This window comes from Tetrao urogallus (genome assembly GCF_951394365.1).
Source record: "Tetrao urogallus genome assembly, chromosome: 5".
In the NCBI taxonomy this organism is placed as follows: domain Eukaryota; kingdom Metazoa; phylum Chordata; class Aves; order Galliformes; family Phasianidae; genus Tetrao; species Tetrao urogallus.
Window position 1 is genome coordinate 39,971,389 of NC_136818.1, and position 14,602 is coordinate 39,985,990.

The window sequence follows — 14,602 nt, forward strand, 5'->3', positions numbered from 1 at the left end:
TAAAAAGATAGTGTGTGAAATAAAAACTTCTTGTAAACCAGTCATTCTGTTTTGCAGTGTGGAATTGGTGTACACTTGTAAAAGTAAGAGGCATCTTTCTGTCTTAGGTATATCTGTTGTGTTAGATGTCTGTCCGCAGTCAGGGTTCATAGTGAGTCTTCACATTTTCTCTTGAACTTATTTTACCACTGTTTCTTGTTTGATGGCAGGGGAAGTTGCTATGTAATATGATGCTGTCATTCCTATCCTTTCCAAAAAGCCTTCTGAACAGTTTTTTGTTTTTTTTTCTTGGCTCTTAAATGGAAAAAGGCTCGTCTGTTTTTGTGTGTGTGCATAGTATCATATGTTAGTCATTGGACTTGTGTTTATTTCTGGTTTGACTTTTCCTATGCTGAATTGATTCTGCAGTGTTTCTTTCCCCTTTGGTTTTAGAATGTTCTTTCAGTTTGCTGGTATTTTGTCTTGTGGTGCTGAATCGTATTGGCTGAGTTGATGCACTTGTGTGCACCAAGTAGGGCATGGTGCCCCTGAAGGCATCTCATGGAAGAGGTTGGGTTGGTGCTGGGGAGGTTTTGCTTTGTTTTTGGTGGGGTGGATCGGTCATGTTAAATTAGGTTGCATTTCTGTCTACTGCAGGAAACTTCAGAAACCCCAGAAAGCTTCACCATTTACAGTCTTCTTCACAATGGCACTTTAGAAATATGACATTCTGGTGTATGACTGGCCTGCCTTATTGGTGGGACTGCTGTGTGGAGTGGTGCTCTATCTACTGAATTATAACCTCAGTCTTTGTTTTAACGGTCAGGGGTGGTCGAGTGAAGCTAAGCAGTGACATGTCAAAAAAAATTAATAGATGTTTTGAATTATTGTTAATATTTTTTCATTGTTTCACTGGAGTTTTAATGGTGTTTTGCTTCAAAAAAGGATTGTAGACTTTCTTAAAGAGGAATGTGTAGCACTGTGCTCCAGTGATAGGTGGAGTTTGTATTTTTCCAGTCATCCTAAGTTTGTATTGATGCACATTTATTTATTTGAGGAGTTAGCAGTTCCTCTAATTATACTTCTACAAACCAGCGTATTTATGAATTCTTCTGCGCCAGGTTAAAATAAGCAATGCTTTCCTGTTGAAAACAAAGTTTGACAGATACAAACATTATAAACAAAAGTGACAAATACTGTTATATTGTAGCTTTTATTAACTGTTTTTTCATGTCCATGAAAAGCATGCATGCACTGCTTTTTCCTAGCTATTGAAAGAGGAGTCATTTAGGAAATTCTGTGCCACACTTAGTGCCATAAAACTGTGCTTCGTTCTCCATGCTTATTTTGAAAGGATGTCCAAAATATGCATCTCTTTTAGTGAGCAAATGGTTTTTGAAGAAAGAGTCATCATGAGTTCATAGAAATAGATAACAAAGAAGGAGCACTCATGGTTTTTGTTCCAAATTATCTTGTATGTTATCCCTAGTTAAGCAGAAGCTTCTTACATTTTATCACTGATAATGGAAAATCTAGAAAGAAGGGATTGGTACTTAAGAATTTGCCTGCCTGCATTTCAGAAGGCATGTTGTGCATCCTGCTTCATTCTCCCTTTAGCAGTGTGCTCCCTCAATTTGGGCAGTGCAGCACACCTCTTCTTAACAATGTTGGCGATCACTTGCAAATTTATAAATGCAGCTTGGGCAAATAGGACAGTTGAAGAAGGCATCGCGTTGCCAAGGAGATCTACAGTTAGCAGTAGCACCAGTAAGGAAGCTGCCTCCAGGTCAAGATATAGCTGATGAAGAGGCACAGTCTGTGGTCTTTCTAGTGGGCTCTGGGGAGCTACGGCCACCATTTGGATGGCTGCAGATGTTTGCTGCATTCATGGAGTTTTTAAAAACCAACCAACAAACTGAAAGGGGGGGAAAAAAGACCAAAGAGAGAAATCCACAGTAGTACATGCAGTGCTGAGTGAGTATTGTGACTGCATGTGCCCATTCTTTGTTCTCTGCCTGATTCAGTTTGTGTGTTTATGCATAAACGCTGTAGTGGTGATCTGTGTACAAGGAAAGTGTAGACAACACCTGCAAAACTCTAAAATCAACTTGGTTTAAGTCAAACGAAGAGCAAGAGCTTAGTTAATATCTAGAACTTTGAGTTTGTTGGTAAACCTTGTGCTTAAGAGCTAGTGGGAGTCTCATTTCCATCAAAGCTACAAATACATACTTGAGCACCCTCTTTGATTTTTCTCCTGGATGTGTACAAAGCATGGTATTTCATATCAAAAACAACATTCAGATATGAAGTTGCTGTTAGCCCTTTTTAAAGTGTGGTTTGTTTTGCTGCTTACATTGCACTATTTCAACCCAATGTATGTGTTAATAAAAGTTAAGAGAAGCAACTCCAGTGTGCACGCTAATGCTTTGAATGAGCATGACTTGAATGGATTTTTGAACATCTAAATGTAATTTTTTTTTTTAGCACAAAATGCCTGCCAGAATATTTAGCTGGAAGTAATTCAACTTTTTTTTTTCTTTTTTAAAATAAGATATCAACAAGTCAGTGGATGAAATTGCAGTGCTGTGGAATTTGACAGAGGAAGAAGACAAAATAATGGGAGTTGGAAGGGATGTTGTACAGAAGACATGCTTTGTGTTTTTTAAAGGAACTTAATCATCTTGGAACGTACTCATTTGGAAAATACCAATTAAAATTGCTTTGAGTACTGGTTGGATATATCTGACTGGATATATCTGCCTACTCCTGTACCTTTTTGCTCCCTTTTCCATAGGGAGTTTGCTTTTGGCACATGAATAGCTTACACAAATTATCCAACTCTTACTTTTAGAACTGCAGTAACTAAGGAGTAGCTCAGCAGTTGAATGCTTTTAATTTTGAAATAATTTGTTTCACAAATGGTACCTAAATTATTATTTTTAAGGACCTTTTTGATAGCTGGATGTGTGTCTAAATGGAATTAATATTTTTTTTGTTGTGCTTAATAGGCTCGTGTACCTCAAGTGAAGTAAGCAGGCATGATTTTGGTAATAAATTACCACAGTTTGTGCAGTCTCCCGTGCTTCCTCGTGAGTAACTGTATTTCCTCTGTATGGTACCATTAAGACTTCACCTGTATATAGACATTTTTTTGAATGGAATCTTAAGAAAGAAGGTCTTTTGTAAATGGTCTGTAAATTCGTTATCTTACTCCATGTCTTGGGGGGAGCGGAGGGGGTGAAGCCAGTCCCTGGTGGGCTTTTAGCTGCGGTGCTGATGGGGCTGAGCAGGATGCAGAGATGCTCTTCTTCTCTTACAGCCCCTGTCCTACAGAGCTCCCTGTCAGTGCTACTTCCTCTCCTTCCCAGAATTGGAAGCATCCTCCAACTCCTTGCTGGCTGCATGAAGCAGCTGTGGGGCTAGTAACGCTCCTCTGCTTGCTCAGGGAATGCTGGAGGCAAGGCACAGTGAGGCTGGGCCAGGTAGAGCCTGGTAGTTAGAGTGTTGGGGGTTGCATGTGCTTTGAATCACTATTTGTTTAGATCTTGCTTGTCGCTATGTGTGGGATGCTGAAAGTTTCACTGTGTTGAATTTAGAGGAAAGAGCTTCTTAAAAATGCCTGTGATCACAAATGTTAGTATCAGTGAAGTAACGTTTGTGGGAAGGAAGAAAATTGTGTCAGCGTGTGCAAGTAGGGCAGGCTTATAGGTATGTCTGAGCGTAGTTTAGATATTTCCAAGAAGTTTTAACAACACTAAATAAATTCTGCTTGCTTATTCTGGTGATGTTTTGTTGATACTAGTTATTAATTATGGCACTGAGAACTATTGAATACTTGCTATATGTAATTTAGGCAAATAAATACTTGAAATAGCTTTGCAGATTCCAGTATTCAGTTGCCAGTTTTTGATGTTTGATACTCATACATTTATAGATAATAACAGTATCTAGAAAATGTGAAAATGAATGTTATTCATTTAGAACCCTATCCCACATTGCTAAGCAGGTTTTTTGTTGCTTTCATTAACTGTTGCAGGAGGAAACCCAGTTAGAAGTCTCCACCTTACTTGAATGGGACCAGATTTTCATTTTTGTGTGCTTTTTCTTTCTCTGTTACACTAAGATTTTAGATATGACATTAATTAAAAAAATAAAATAAAATCTTGAAGAGAAGACAGCAGCAGGTTTTCCCATGGGCATTAGCAAGAGCCTTGGCTTTGTAAATACTGAATGATTTAACTTTCACTACAGTAAATTTATATTTATAGGATTTGATTTGGGAGATGAAAACAAAGGACCCATGCGTTCTTATCAAGATGCTTTCTTTTGAAATGTCAGATACGTGAAACTTAACCAATATCAAGGAAAAAGAAAGCAGCAATTACCTAAAAGAAGACAACATAATCACTTGTCATTGATTTCTCAGGTTAGTGTATAGAACATGTTTGTCTGTCTTCTTGCCCCAGCACCTGAAGCATTCAGCCTTCTGTAACGTCAGAATTTTTTGAAGCAGACTTCAAACTGAGTGCCATGTGCCTGGACACTCAATTCTGAATTCCTTTTTCAGCGTTCTTGTCCAAATTGTCCAGAGCATTTGATTAATGCTCTGTAGTAAAGATTTAAATTTCATTTTTGTAAAGTAAGATTTTGTTGACGTTGTAAATTAGAGTTGCCATGTATTTAAAAATGCAAAACATCTAGTTTTGTAACAGATGATCGTTGCCTGACCACTGTTATCACTGCAACCCGAACAGTCATTTTGGCAGTGCTGCTCCGGACCGTTGTTGTTCTGGCTTGTGAGTGGAAATTGGTCATCCTGTAAGGAGGCAGTGGATGTTATATATATGTAAATTCTGATCTCAGCTTTCTTTAAAACTCTTAGTCTGCTGGCTGGTAGAAAAGATACGTTGTTTGTCGTTTTTAGGCTTTTTTTTTTCCCTCATGGGAATAAACAAAACATAGTTGCAGTATCCTGAATAGTGCCTTGTAGCTGGGTAGCCTGTCTGATCAGTATGACTGTCTAAATTGCCTTTCGCTGGTCCTCTTAATGTAGTTATCTCTGACTTGGTTATTCTTTTAGTCTATTGCCCTCTCATTGGCCTTAAACCAGACTAGAATGTACGTGCAACGTAGATGTTGGAATTTGGAAATGAGTTGGTGAATGACTTGTTTCAGTGCTTCTTTGGGAGCTGGGGCTGGTTAGCATTGTTAATTTACTGAGCTGTGTGTCCTGGGTAGACGTGGTCTGAGAGCTGCTGTGCCGGCATGTAGCAGGTTGTGAATAATGCAAGTGGTTGTGGGACAGATGGTTAAGCACTCAAACTAAGTCCCGTGTTAACGAGCTGAATGTCCTCCTACTTAGATTATAGGAACTGGGGCATTACCTGAAGCAGCAGTTCAGATCTTTAGTGAGCTGAAACAGAGGGCAAGGGGCTTACATTAGCTTGGTTCACGTACCCTAAAGCTGTGCAAGGTTTTTGTGATCATTTGCGCTTACACTTGGGGATTGTAAGACTGAATCAATTTATGATGATTGAAGCATCATGTTTTCAAGTTTCTTTAGGTGTTTTTAACTTGTAAATTCCCATGGATGAAAATTGTGATGAAGCATCTAGTGACATGCTTAAAAGATTCTTTTTTTTTTTTATTCTGTACCTCTACAAAAATGTGCAACGTAGTTTCAGTTCAGACTTCCCTCTCTTTAACTTAAAGTCATTGAGTCTTGTTATACTTTTGTCTGCTAGAACAAAGAGCCTTCTGTTATTAGCTTTCTTTTCTGCGCAGGGCTTAGCAATAGTTTGTGGCCTTTCGATTTTCTTTGGTAAATTGTAGAAAGTGGACTTGAGGCTTTCACTTCGAGATACTTCAATCTTTTGTTTTTCTCATGGTCTTCCAAGACCTGTCCAGCATATCAATGTCTTGCTTGAATTGGGTATGCCAGGATTGGATGCTCTGCTCCACTGGCAGGTGTAGAAGTGCCAAATACGGGGTATAAAATAATCTGTCTTTTCCTAATTGCATTGTTATTTATGCACTGGAGAATCTTGCTAACTGTTTTGGCCATAAAGTTGCAAAAGGAGTTTCTATAGTTACTGTGCAGTGTTTTATTGACCATGTTAATGCTCCTTCCAGGGTCATTGCTTTCTAAGATAAAATCTGTATTATGTACATACAGCCCAATGCCTTTGTTGTTAGATACACAGCTTCACCTTTATCTGTATTGAAATGTTTGCTTGCCAGCCAAAAAATCATGTCTCATTTTATCATTATTAGGCTATTTTTCTATCAGAATTAGTTTCACTTTTCTTCTGGGTCATTGCTAAGGACCTTATATAATACATAGCTGTGATAATTTCCCCAAGGACCCCATTAAGAACACTGCTGACTCTCAATTCACAGTTACAGGCTTAAACGTATGGTGATGGCTTCATAAACAAACTGTAAGAGACAGGATGAGTAGCTAGGATGAGTAAGTTCAAAGACTGAATTTATTCCATCTCTACCTATTAATTAAAGCATGTTAGGGGAGGGTTGTATTAGGGAATAGATATTGCTGGTGATTGTATATATCCTTTTTCTTTTGTGGGTTGAGTGCTATGTTTCCCAGAGTTGTCAGTGTTTCTTTGAGTGTTCCATTACGACGTTGAAGATAAATGATTGAATAAATCAGAACATCATGTAGAACAAACAGAAAAACCCAAGCATGATACTAGTTTGTATTGGCTTCTGTAGCAGAAAAGATTCTGTAAGAAGTTTTCCTTTAACACCTCCTCTTCTGGGAGCCTGCGTTAGGGGAGCAGGGTGTCCATGGTGTGCTTTTTGTGGTTTTGGTTTGCACTTTCACTCCTTAGAGCACAGGGTTGATAGAAACAGAAATCTGAGTAATCTATTAAATACACTTCTCTGTGGGTCACGATATGAAACCTTCAGAATCTGAATAAGTGTTTTGCACTTTGTTTGTTTATTTATTTTTGCTAGCAACTGCATCCTTTAGGATCTTCTTGCAGAAGATCTTGTAGGTCTTCTTGTAAGTGGTCTCACTGAAGTGTTACAAAGATAAGCAGGAGAACTGTGGTAGTGGTGTGGGAGAGAGAAGTGAAAGGAATGAAGATACCACAATATAGTTGTTACTGTAGCTCATTCCGGATATGAATATAGATGACAAAATCCTCACACTGTTAGGTAGAGTGGATTTGCTAGCTGCTAAAAGATCCAGCGTCAAGTCTTGCTGGTAATTGAATGGGTGGGTTTGGGTGGGCTGGATATTCTGGGCCACAGAGGAGTTGTGAGTGAAGGGGGATTCATTCAGCAAAACACAATTGGGTGATTTTCTCCAGCTTCACAGAACTTAATGTTGCCTTGAGTTTCCATACAAACCTTCTTGCAGTTTTTTACATCATTTTGTCAAGAGCAGAGATTGTTTGCTTTTGTTGCTGTAGCTTCTAAAATACGGAATTATGAGCGTGCTGTAAATGCTTGCCCAGTGCCATTGCTCCTGTGAGGAACAAAACATACTGTATGGGCAGGTTATGTTATATTATTGTAGGACCCAAATTGCTCTCTTTACGTGAAGATCTGTGGGAAATGTGCTTTCTGTGAGCTGTTGTACAAGTGTGGTGTACTGAGAGACGCATACCATTTCATGGCCATGGTTAATATGTAATTGGTGATAATAGATGTAAGTTTCTGGTGAAGTTAATGGGAATGAGCCTCGGCTTGCAGCTGGGCCCCTACTTCGCTGTCCTTCTCTGTGGCCTGGTTACCTTCCCAGAAACTTGGTTCAGCCCGCAACCTTAGGCAGCAACTTTTTTGTTGTCTGCATTATGGTAGTCAGTGACCCTACATTTTCCACAGCATCTGTTCAGACCTTTACACGGGGTGGCTTACTTGGTAGCACCCGACATAGATGAGTGTTTCCCCAGTCCGGTGCTTTCTGGCTCTTTATCCATATCTTCTATCCCACATCTATCTTTTTATCCCTACATGATGGTCCCATACTTACACCTCTGTTAGGCAGTACCCACCCTGTATTCCATGGAGATGCTACGTGTCCTGGTGGGCAGATGCTGGCGAATAGGAATACATTGCATAGGAGTAAATTGGTACTGGTCAGCTGGCTGGTTCTTGCTTACCTCCTGGTGAAGCACTGACGTCTGACAGCTGGGCCATGAATAAAATAGCCTGTTCAAATATGAGGTGAAGTATGTTTGTTGTCTTTTTTTTCCCTCCCTCCCAAACAGTTTTTCTGGAAGAAATTTCTTCTTAAGATATTAGAGTTCTGAGGTGGTTCCAGCATTCTACCAACATGGAAGAGCGTGCGTGGCCTGCTGCATGGCTGCAGATGCTGTATCAGGATCCAAACTTACCCAAAGCACTGCAGAGGAAAAGAGGTGCACAGTGCAAGCTCTCTTCACTCACCCATCCCTTTGCATTGTTGAATGTTGTTATGCTGGAAGAGCTACCTTTCAGGTCATCCTGGTTATTAGCACAAGCTAATAGGTGCAGTCATTATTATCATGTGTTGAGAACTCTGCTCCTGTGGGGGTGGGGGAAGAATATAATTGGGATGTCTACTTAGGGGATGTAGGCTGTTGTGCAACTTGTCAAGACTTGCTCTGAGAGCCATTTTGTCAGCATTTGATCTACATATCATCTGTTATTTCTGCTTTACAAGAATAATTACTGGCTGTTACCTTCAGTACAAAATGCGTTATTACCACCTATGCAGACATGAAGTGAGATACAAACCTGCAGTCTACTCTCAGTTGTACAGAAAATGTGGAAAAGTCTTTAGGTTAGCCTTGACACTGTATTTTGATTGTGAATTACTAAAATCTTTGCTTTGCTTCACAGTTATGTTGTATTAAAAGAAAAATCAATGTTACGGTCTGACTCTTTTGAGAATGATTTGCTGTAACTGGCTTTTCATGTATGCTTGGAAGCATTACCTCATGCAGTGAAGTATGTATATAAGAAGAAAAAGATAAAATGTTGAAGTTTAAGCAATCTAGCAATGACTACGGTAGGCTGTACTCTGTGGTTCTTCTCCTAATAACATTAACTATTGCAAAGTTTTATCTTGAGTATGATCTGCTAGTGTTCTATATATCCAGCTAAAGCAGTGCTCCCCTTCATGAGGAAGAGAGGAAATTACTTTCATTGATCCAGTTCATTCTACCACTTTCCATTACACTTGTACAAAAACTTTAGAAATCAATCGGATCAGTCTTCCGTGCTCAGCTTCCATGAATTTTGAGGCTGTTGCTTGGAAGCATGGTATCCTTGACTGTAGTTTTCAGTTCTTTGATTCAGGACTGGGAGATAGACTTCAACCACGTTGTTCAGCTGCAAAAGCATTTGCTGAGCTATTGCTTTTGGTCTGCCAGACTTTGGCTGAGAAGAATTGAATGACCTCTGCCCCTGCTAGTATGTCTGTATTTCTTTTTATACAGGGAAGCAGTAGCTTTACCTATTAAAAAGAAAAGGCCACAGGAAAGTCTGGTAAGAGAAGGAAAATTTAAAAAGGGTATATTTAGGACTCATTGCAGTACAGTAACAAAAGAAGAAAAGTGGCACAGTACTCAGAAGGAAGAGGAGTTGATTTCTTTTTTAAATCAAATTTTATTATAATTAATTGCGAGGAAAAATAAAATATGAAACAGAACCAGTGATATGATTCAGCTGGTCTTTTTTTCTTCCTTGTTGCACGTAGGCAGCTTCCAGTTAGAAGTAGAAATTTCGAATGGAAATTATTGTATGTGTGAGGAATTTTATTAATAATGCCAGTTTGCTGCTAAGATCAATTGGGTCTTATGTGGACACAGCACTGCACTTGTATGCTTCTAGCAGGTAATGTACTGAGTATTTTCAAGCACAGTTTTATATGTCAGATAAGAGTACTTTTCTGAGGAACAGCGTGGTTGACAGAGAAGTGGGATGTACTGCTGATGGTCATGCTTGAACTGTCCTCCTCTCCCTCCATCTCTCATTACTCATTTTGCAGACTTAAAGTTTTTTGTGATTGTATTGAAAACCTGTAAGCTCTGAGGAGTGATTTTAATCTATTTGCTTCTACCTCCTCAGCTTCCTACTCAATTAAATAGCTTTTAATAGCAGTTTTACATAGTTGGGACAGCTTTTGGACTGATAGAGGTACACTTTTATTGTAACATATAACTTCATAATATGGTTCTTCCTGAAGTTAAGTGTAGAGGAAAGAAGCTGGTAACTGAAGTGCAGCTTTTGTGTAGGCATAGAATTGTGTGTTTTTATTTTTTAGTGATGGATTGTTCCAGTATTCTTTGGTAGTTATGGAGGCCTATGTAAATCCTTTAGCCCTGTTAACAACAGATTTACTTATCCACTTTTGTGGAACTCTTAGAAGTTTCTTGGTGATCCCCTGGGTCCCATTTGATGAAAATTCCCCAGGATCCAGAGGAGTTCAGGCTCAGAGACCTGAGTCAGCATCTGTGCGTAATGGAGAAACATGTATGGTGTCTTTCTTTCTTAATTTCCATGCATTTGACTTAGCTGCAGAGGCGTTGCATGCGTTTTTACATAGCATTTTCATAGTACTTTGATGCCTGATAATATTTAGGGCATACTAAGGATTCTCTGTTATGTTTTTTATTAATTAGTGATCAGTTGTGGGGCGGATATTGGGCTCCAGATGGAGTTAGGTGCATATGCTTCATTTTGCCTAGGGATTTCTGAAAGGTTCGCCTTGATGGTTATGATTAATCATAAATCCATTTTACGTTTGTTCTCGTTTCTTGGAGAAGTCCATGCATTTTAGCTATGGCTGCTAAATCATGTTTGATTTAAGTACTTTAAATTTGGTGCTAAAAGTGAACTGCTAAAAACTTCTGTGCCAATGTATGGTTAATTAACCAGTTCTATTGCAGGGTCTGATTTGAAAAACAGTGCTGTTTTCTGTTCTATGTAGGGCTGAAAGCTACAGAATATTCAAATAATTCTTAGGTGCTGCAATAAGATTATTACCTCAAATGAGGCCCATCTGCATACAATCCCCAGGACACAGTGTTCTGACTCGGTTGGTTTTGAAATTGTTGTAGCCACATGAAGTGTATTGTGTCTTGGAAGATGAAGGGTATATTAAACTAAATATTAAGAGTTTGCTAAAATAGTAATAGTGCTAGCTCAGTTACCTGAAAGACTGTTCAGAAATGTGAAAGATACCATCTAAATGTAGCAGGCAGTCACAATGTTTACGTGGTAACTTTCAGATGCACTAACACCATAGCTGGCTTATTAACCATCTCACTTTAACGTTTGTCAGTTTTGAAGGAGTTGCAGCTAACCCAAAAAGCAGTCATTCTTGCTAGAGTGTCCAAACAAGTCACATGTCAGTTTGAGTATAGCTGTAGAAGTACAATTATACCAAACTTTGTGAAGTCCAAGCTTTTAGACTTCAGTCTTGCTTTGAATTGGATGGAGACTTTCTGCTTATGCAAATTCAGCAAAAAATTAAATCCTTAGATCAGAATCTTTACCATTTAGTGAAGTCCTTTATGTGCTAATTCATTTCTTTAGTTTTCCCCACGCACAAGCTTTCTTCTTCTGCCTACCCCATTAAAAGACCTTACTATAAATGTGGGCAGGCTTCAGGTTTTTTATTACTTCCTGTTTTTTTTCAACATCTATGCCTGTGCTTAATTAGGATATTCCTCATATATTCAAAGTAGGATTTGATTGCTATAAGTAATACGCTTCTTATTTTTAATGCTTTTGAGCAACTGTTACAACATTTATTATTATTATTTCACAGGCAAATTTAGAAAACAAACCAGTAAATGGCCGCAGACCAGAACTCATGGAATGCAGTATATGCGGTCATGGTGAAAAATACAGGGTGAAAACAAACCAAACACAACCCTTTGAAAATGCACAGTCTAAGGAGAAAGAAAGAATGACAGGCTTAGAAGCAGAGAAGTGGGCACATAACGAGAAGCCATCCTTTGGTGTCCATGTCAATGGAGATACCCATGGAACTGTGACAGGCCACGAACACTTGAGAAATGCAGAAGAAAGTGAAAGAGCGGTCTCTCCCAGTCAATTAGCTGAGCCAAAAAAATCATTTGCACAGACCATCAAAAATGGCATAAAAACCCTACATTACTTATCACCAGAAGCAGTTGCTTCACTGAAAAAAGCATCTGTAGTGGAAAGGACAGATTTGACAAGCAACTCCCATGCCCAGTGGATGAAGGCTACCAATCTGAATGACATAGTCAGCACTCTGACAACTAGTGTTAGCTGTGTTCACCCAGACAAACAAGGAAATCTTTTCATGAAAGAGGAAAACTGCACTTGCAGTGTCTTTCAGGATTCTGATAAGTCAGTACTGCAAACCAGTTCTGTTTTGGATCTGCAAGAAAGCACATGTTGTCCTCCTTTGGTTAAAGAGGAAGTGCATGGAGAGGATGGCTTCAAAGTACCTAACGCAGAGACACAGCATGAAAGTCCTTCAATCCAGCCAACTTTCTTGTCCCTGATTAAAAACAGAAACCTAACTGTGGAGCAGGTTGTAGCTATTGAAGCTTTAACACAGTTATCTGAAGTCCCTTTAGGAACATCTTCCCCAGCTAAAGCTGAAAATAGTGAGTGTACAGAAGAAAGAACTTCCAACTTGCTCCATAGTTATAAAAGAGATATTTCATCCTCCTTCACATCTTCTACATTAAAAGAAATCAATGACACTTACTTACAGAAAGAACAACAGCTCTTGACTCACTGTGCTCACTCACAAAAGCAGCTCCCGAATAAGCCAGCGTTGTACAATGGCCAAAGTTCGATTTCTGAATTGCGTGACAAACCTGCCAATCTTGCTAGCGAGATGTATAAACTGCAGTTATCCTCAGGAGATACCAAAACTTTATCCGAGTTAAGATCTAATGCAAAATCATTTTCAGGACTTAATACCAAGAAAAACTATGATCCAGTCACCCTTTCACGGTATTGCAATGTTCAACATGTGAGCAACAGCTTGGATACTCTTGGCCAGTTAGATCAAAAGCCAACCTGTAATGATTTGAACTTGGAAGCTGGTTCTTTAATTAAAGAAGGAGGAATTCACAGCCAGGATGAAGAGGATGTAGCTACACAACTAACTCAACTTGCAGCATTAATTGAATCAAACCGGGCAAATCCAGAACAGAAGAATGACATAAAGACATCGCTGCTTAACTTAATATCCCATGAGAGGCAAGCAAAACATAACCAAGATCTGCTGCAGAGAAAAGAATCTGTATTTTTTAGGCATAATTGCAGTTCCTTACTGTTAAAGCAAAAACAATCAACAAATAAAAAAGGAAATGCTGTACCATGGAAACCAAGACACAAAAAAAAGCCTCAAGAAGCACGCTATCAACAAATTAATCGAAACCAACTAGAGTTGTTGTCATGCCAGCATAGTGAATTACAGGACATTTGGATATCATCAAAACTGCACAAGCTTGGCCAAACCATGCCACAGGACTCCAGAATAGCTTTGTCGGAAAAAAAATCACCAAGAACCAAAGTACAGAAAGCACTGAGTCAAAATGCGCTAACATTACAGGAAAAACCTAGGTTGTTTCTTCCTCAAACACAGATAAAGTTCCACAGATTATCTGAGGTACCGCAGGACAAAAAAAAAGACAGGTTGTTTGGCTATGAAGTGGTGAATGAGCAAATCAAAACTGCAGGCTCCAGTGACCCACCAGGCATCATTCCACTGAAAAACGATGTCGCAGCATGTAACCAATATAGTGATCTGCTCTCCCGTAATCCTCTGTCAGTTTCGCAGTTGAAAACAGCATCCTTGTTAACCAGACCAAGTGAAAACACACAGATGTTTACAGAAAAATGTAATTCTCAGGTACAGCAGGCAGTGAATGTTGGTCAGACACATCCTTTGCCTCAAACTTTTAGTCAGTCTAACCTGAGAGCTAGCGAAGCGTGCAGTGAAGATAAAGCCTATGTCCAGCAGGGTGCTGTTGATCGACAGGTAGATCCGAAGTCGCAGATGCTGCCTGTTTCCTGCAGTGCGGGTCAGGTGCCAGGCACTGTGGAAGCTCTCAGGAACATGGAGTGTGCAGGTGAAGTTACCATTCTAACATCAAGAAGTTTGGGTACTGACCATCCGCACAGCACAGGCGACTCAGGGTGTTCTCCAGCAAAAAACACACTCAGCAGTTTTCTTGAATCACCGATGAAGTTTCTCGATACTCCTACAAAGAATTTAATAGATACACCTACAAAAAAAGGACAGTCTGAATTGCCAACTTGTGACTGTGTTGGTAAGTCATCCTTTTGCTAGCTTTTACCTGTACCTCTCACGTGGGCATGTGTTTGTGTTGCTCCCCTTAATGCAAGAAAGTATACTTGGTGCATAGGTGTTGCAAAAAGATACTTGTTTTGCTGTTAGGAACTAGAAGAAAATGATTCTTTCCCTTTCTGTAACCTTTGCCTGGTGTTCTTCAGGCCTGCAAATAACAGCAAAATTCAGTATTTTTGGCCTTGCATCTGACCTGTTTAAATTGAAATTGAGGAAAATGAGTTTTTCCAGTTGTTTTCTTGTTACTCGCTTGTATGCTTGTAATTTCATCTGAGTATATCAGAT

The 14,602-nt window shown here is 39.3% G+C and overlaps 1 protein-coding gene across 1 annotated transcript in view; it reads left to right on the forward strand.

The window, feature by feature from the left end:
• Positions 1-14,602, forward strand: part of TET1 (tet methylcytosine dioxygenase 1) — a gene marked incomplete at both ends in the record, with an annotated part of 57,238 nt that overhangs the window by 7,758 nt on the left and 34,878 nt on the right. Inside the window, one exon of the mRNA XM_079535989.1 lies at positions 11,768-14,279. Coding sequence (XP_079392115.1) covers positions 11,768-14,279 — 2,512 coding nt within the window. The remainder of the gene's footprint in view (positions 1-11,767; positions 14,280-14,602) is intronic.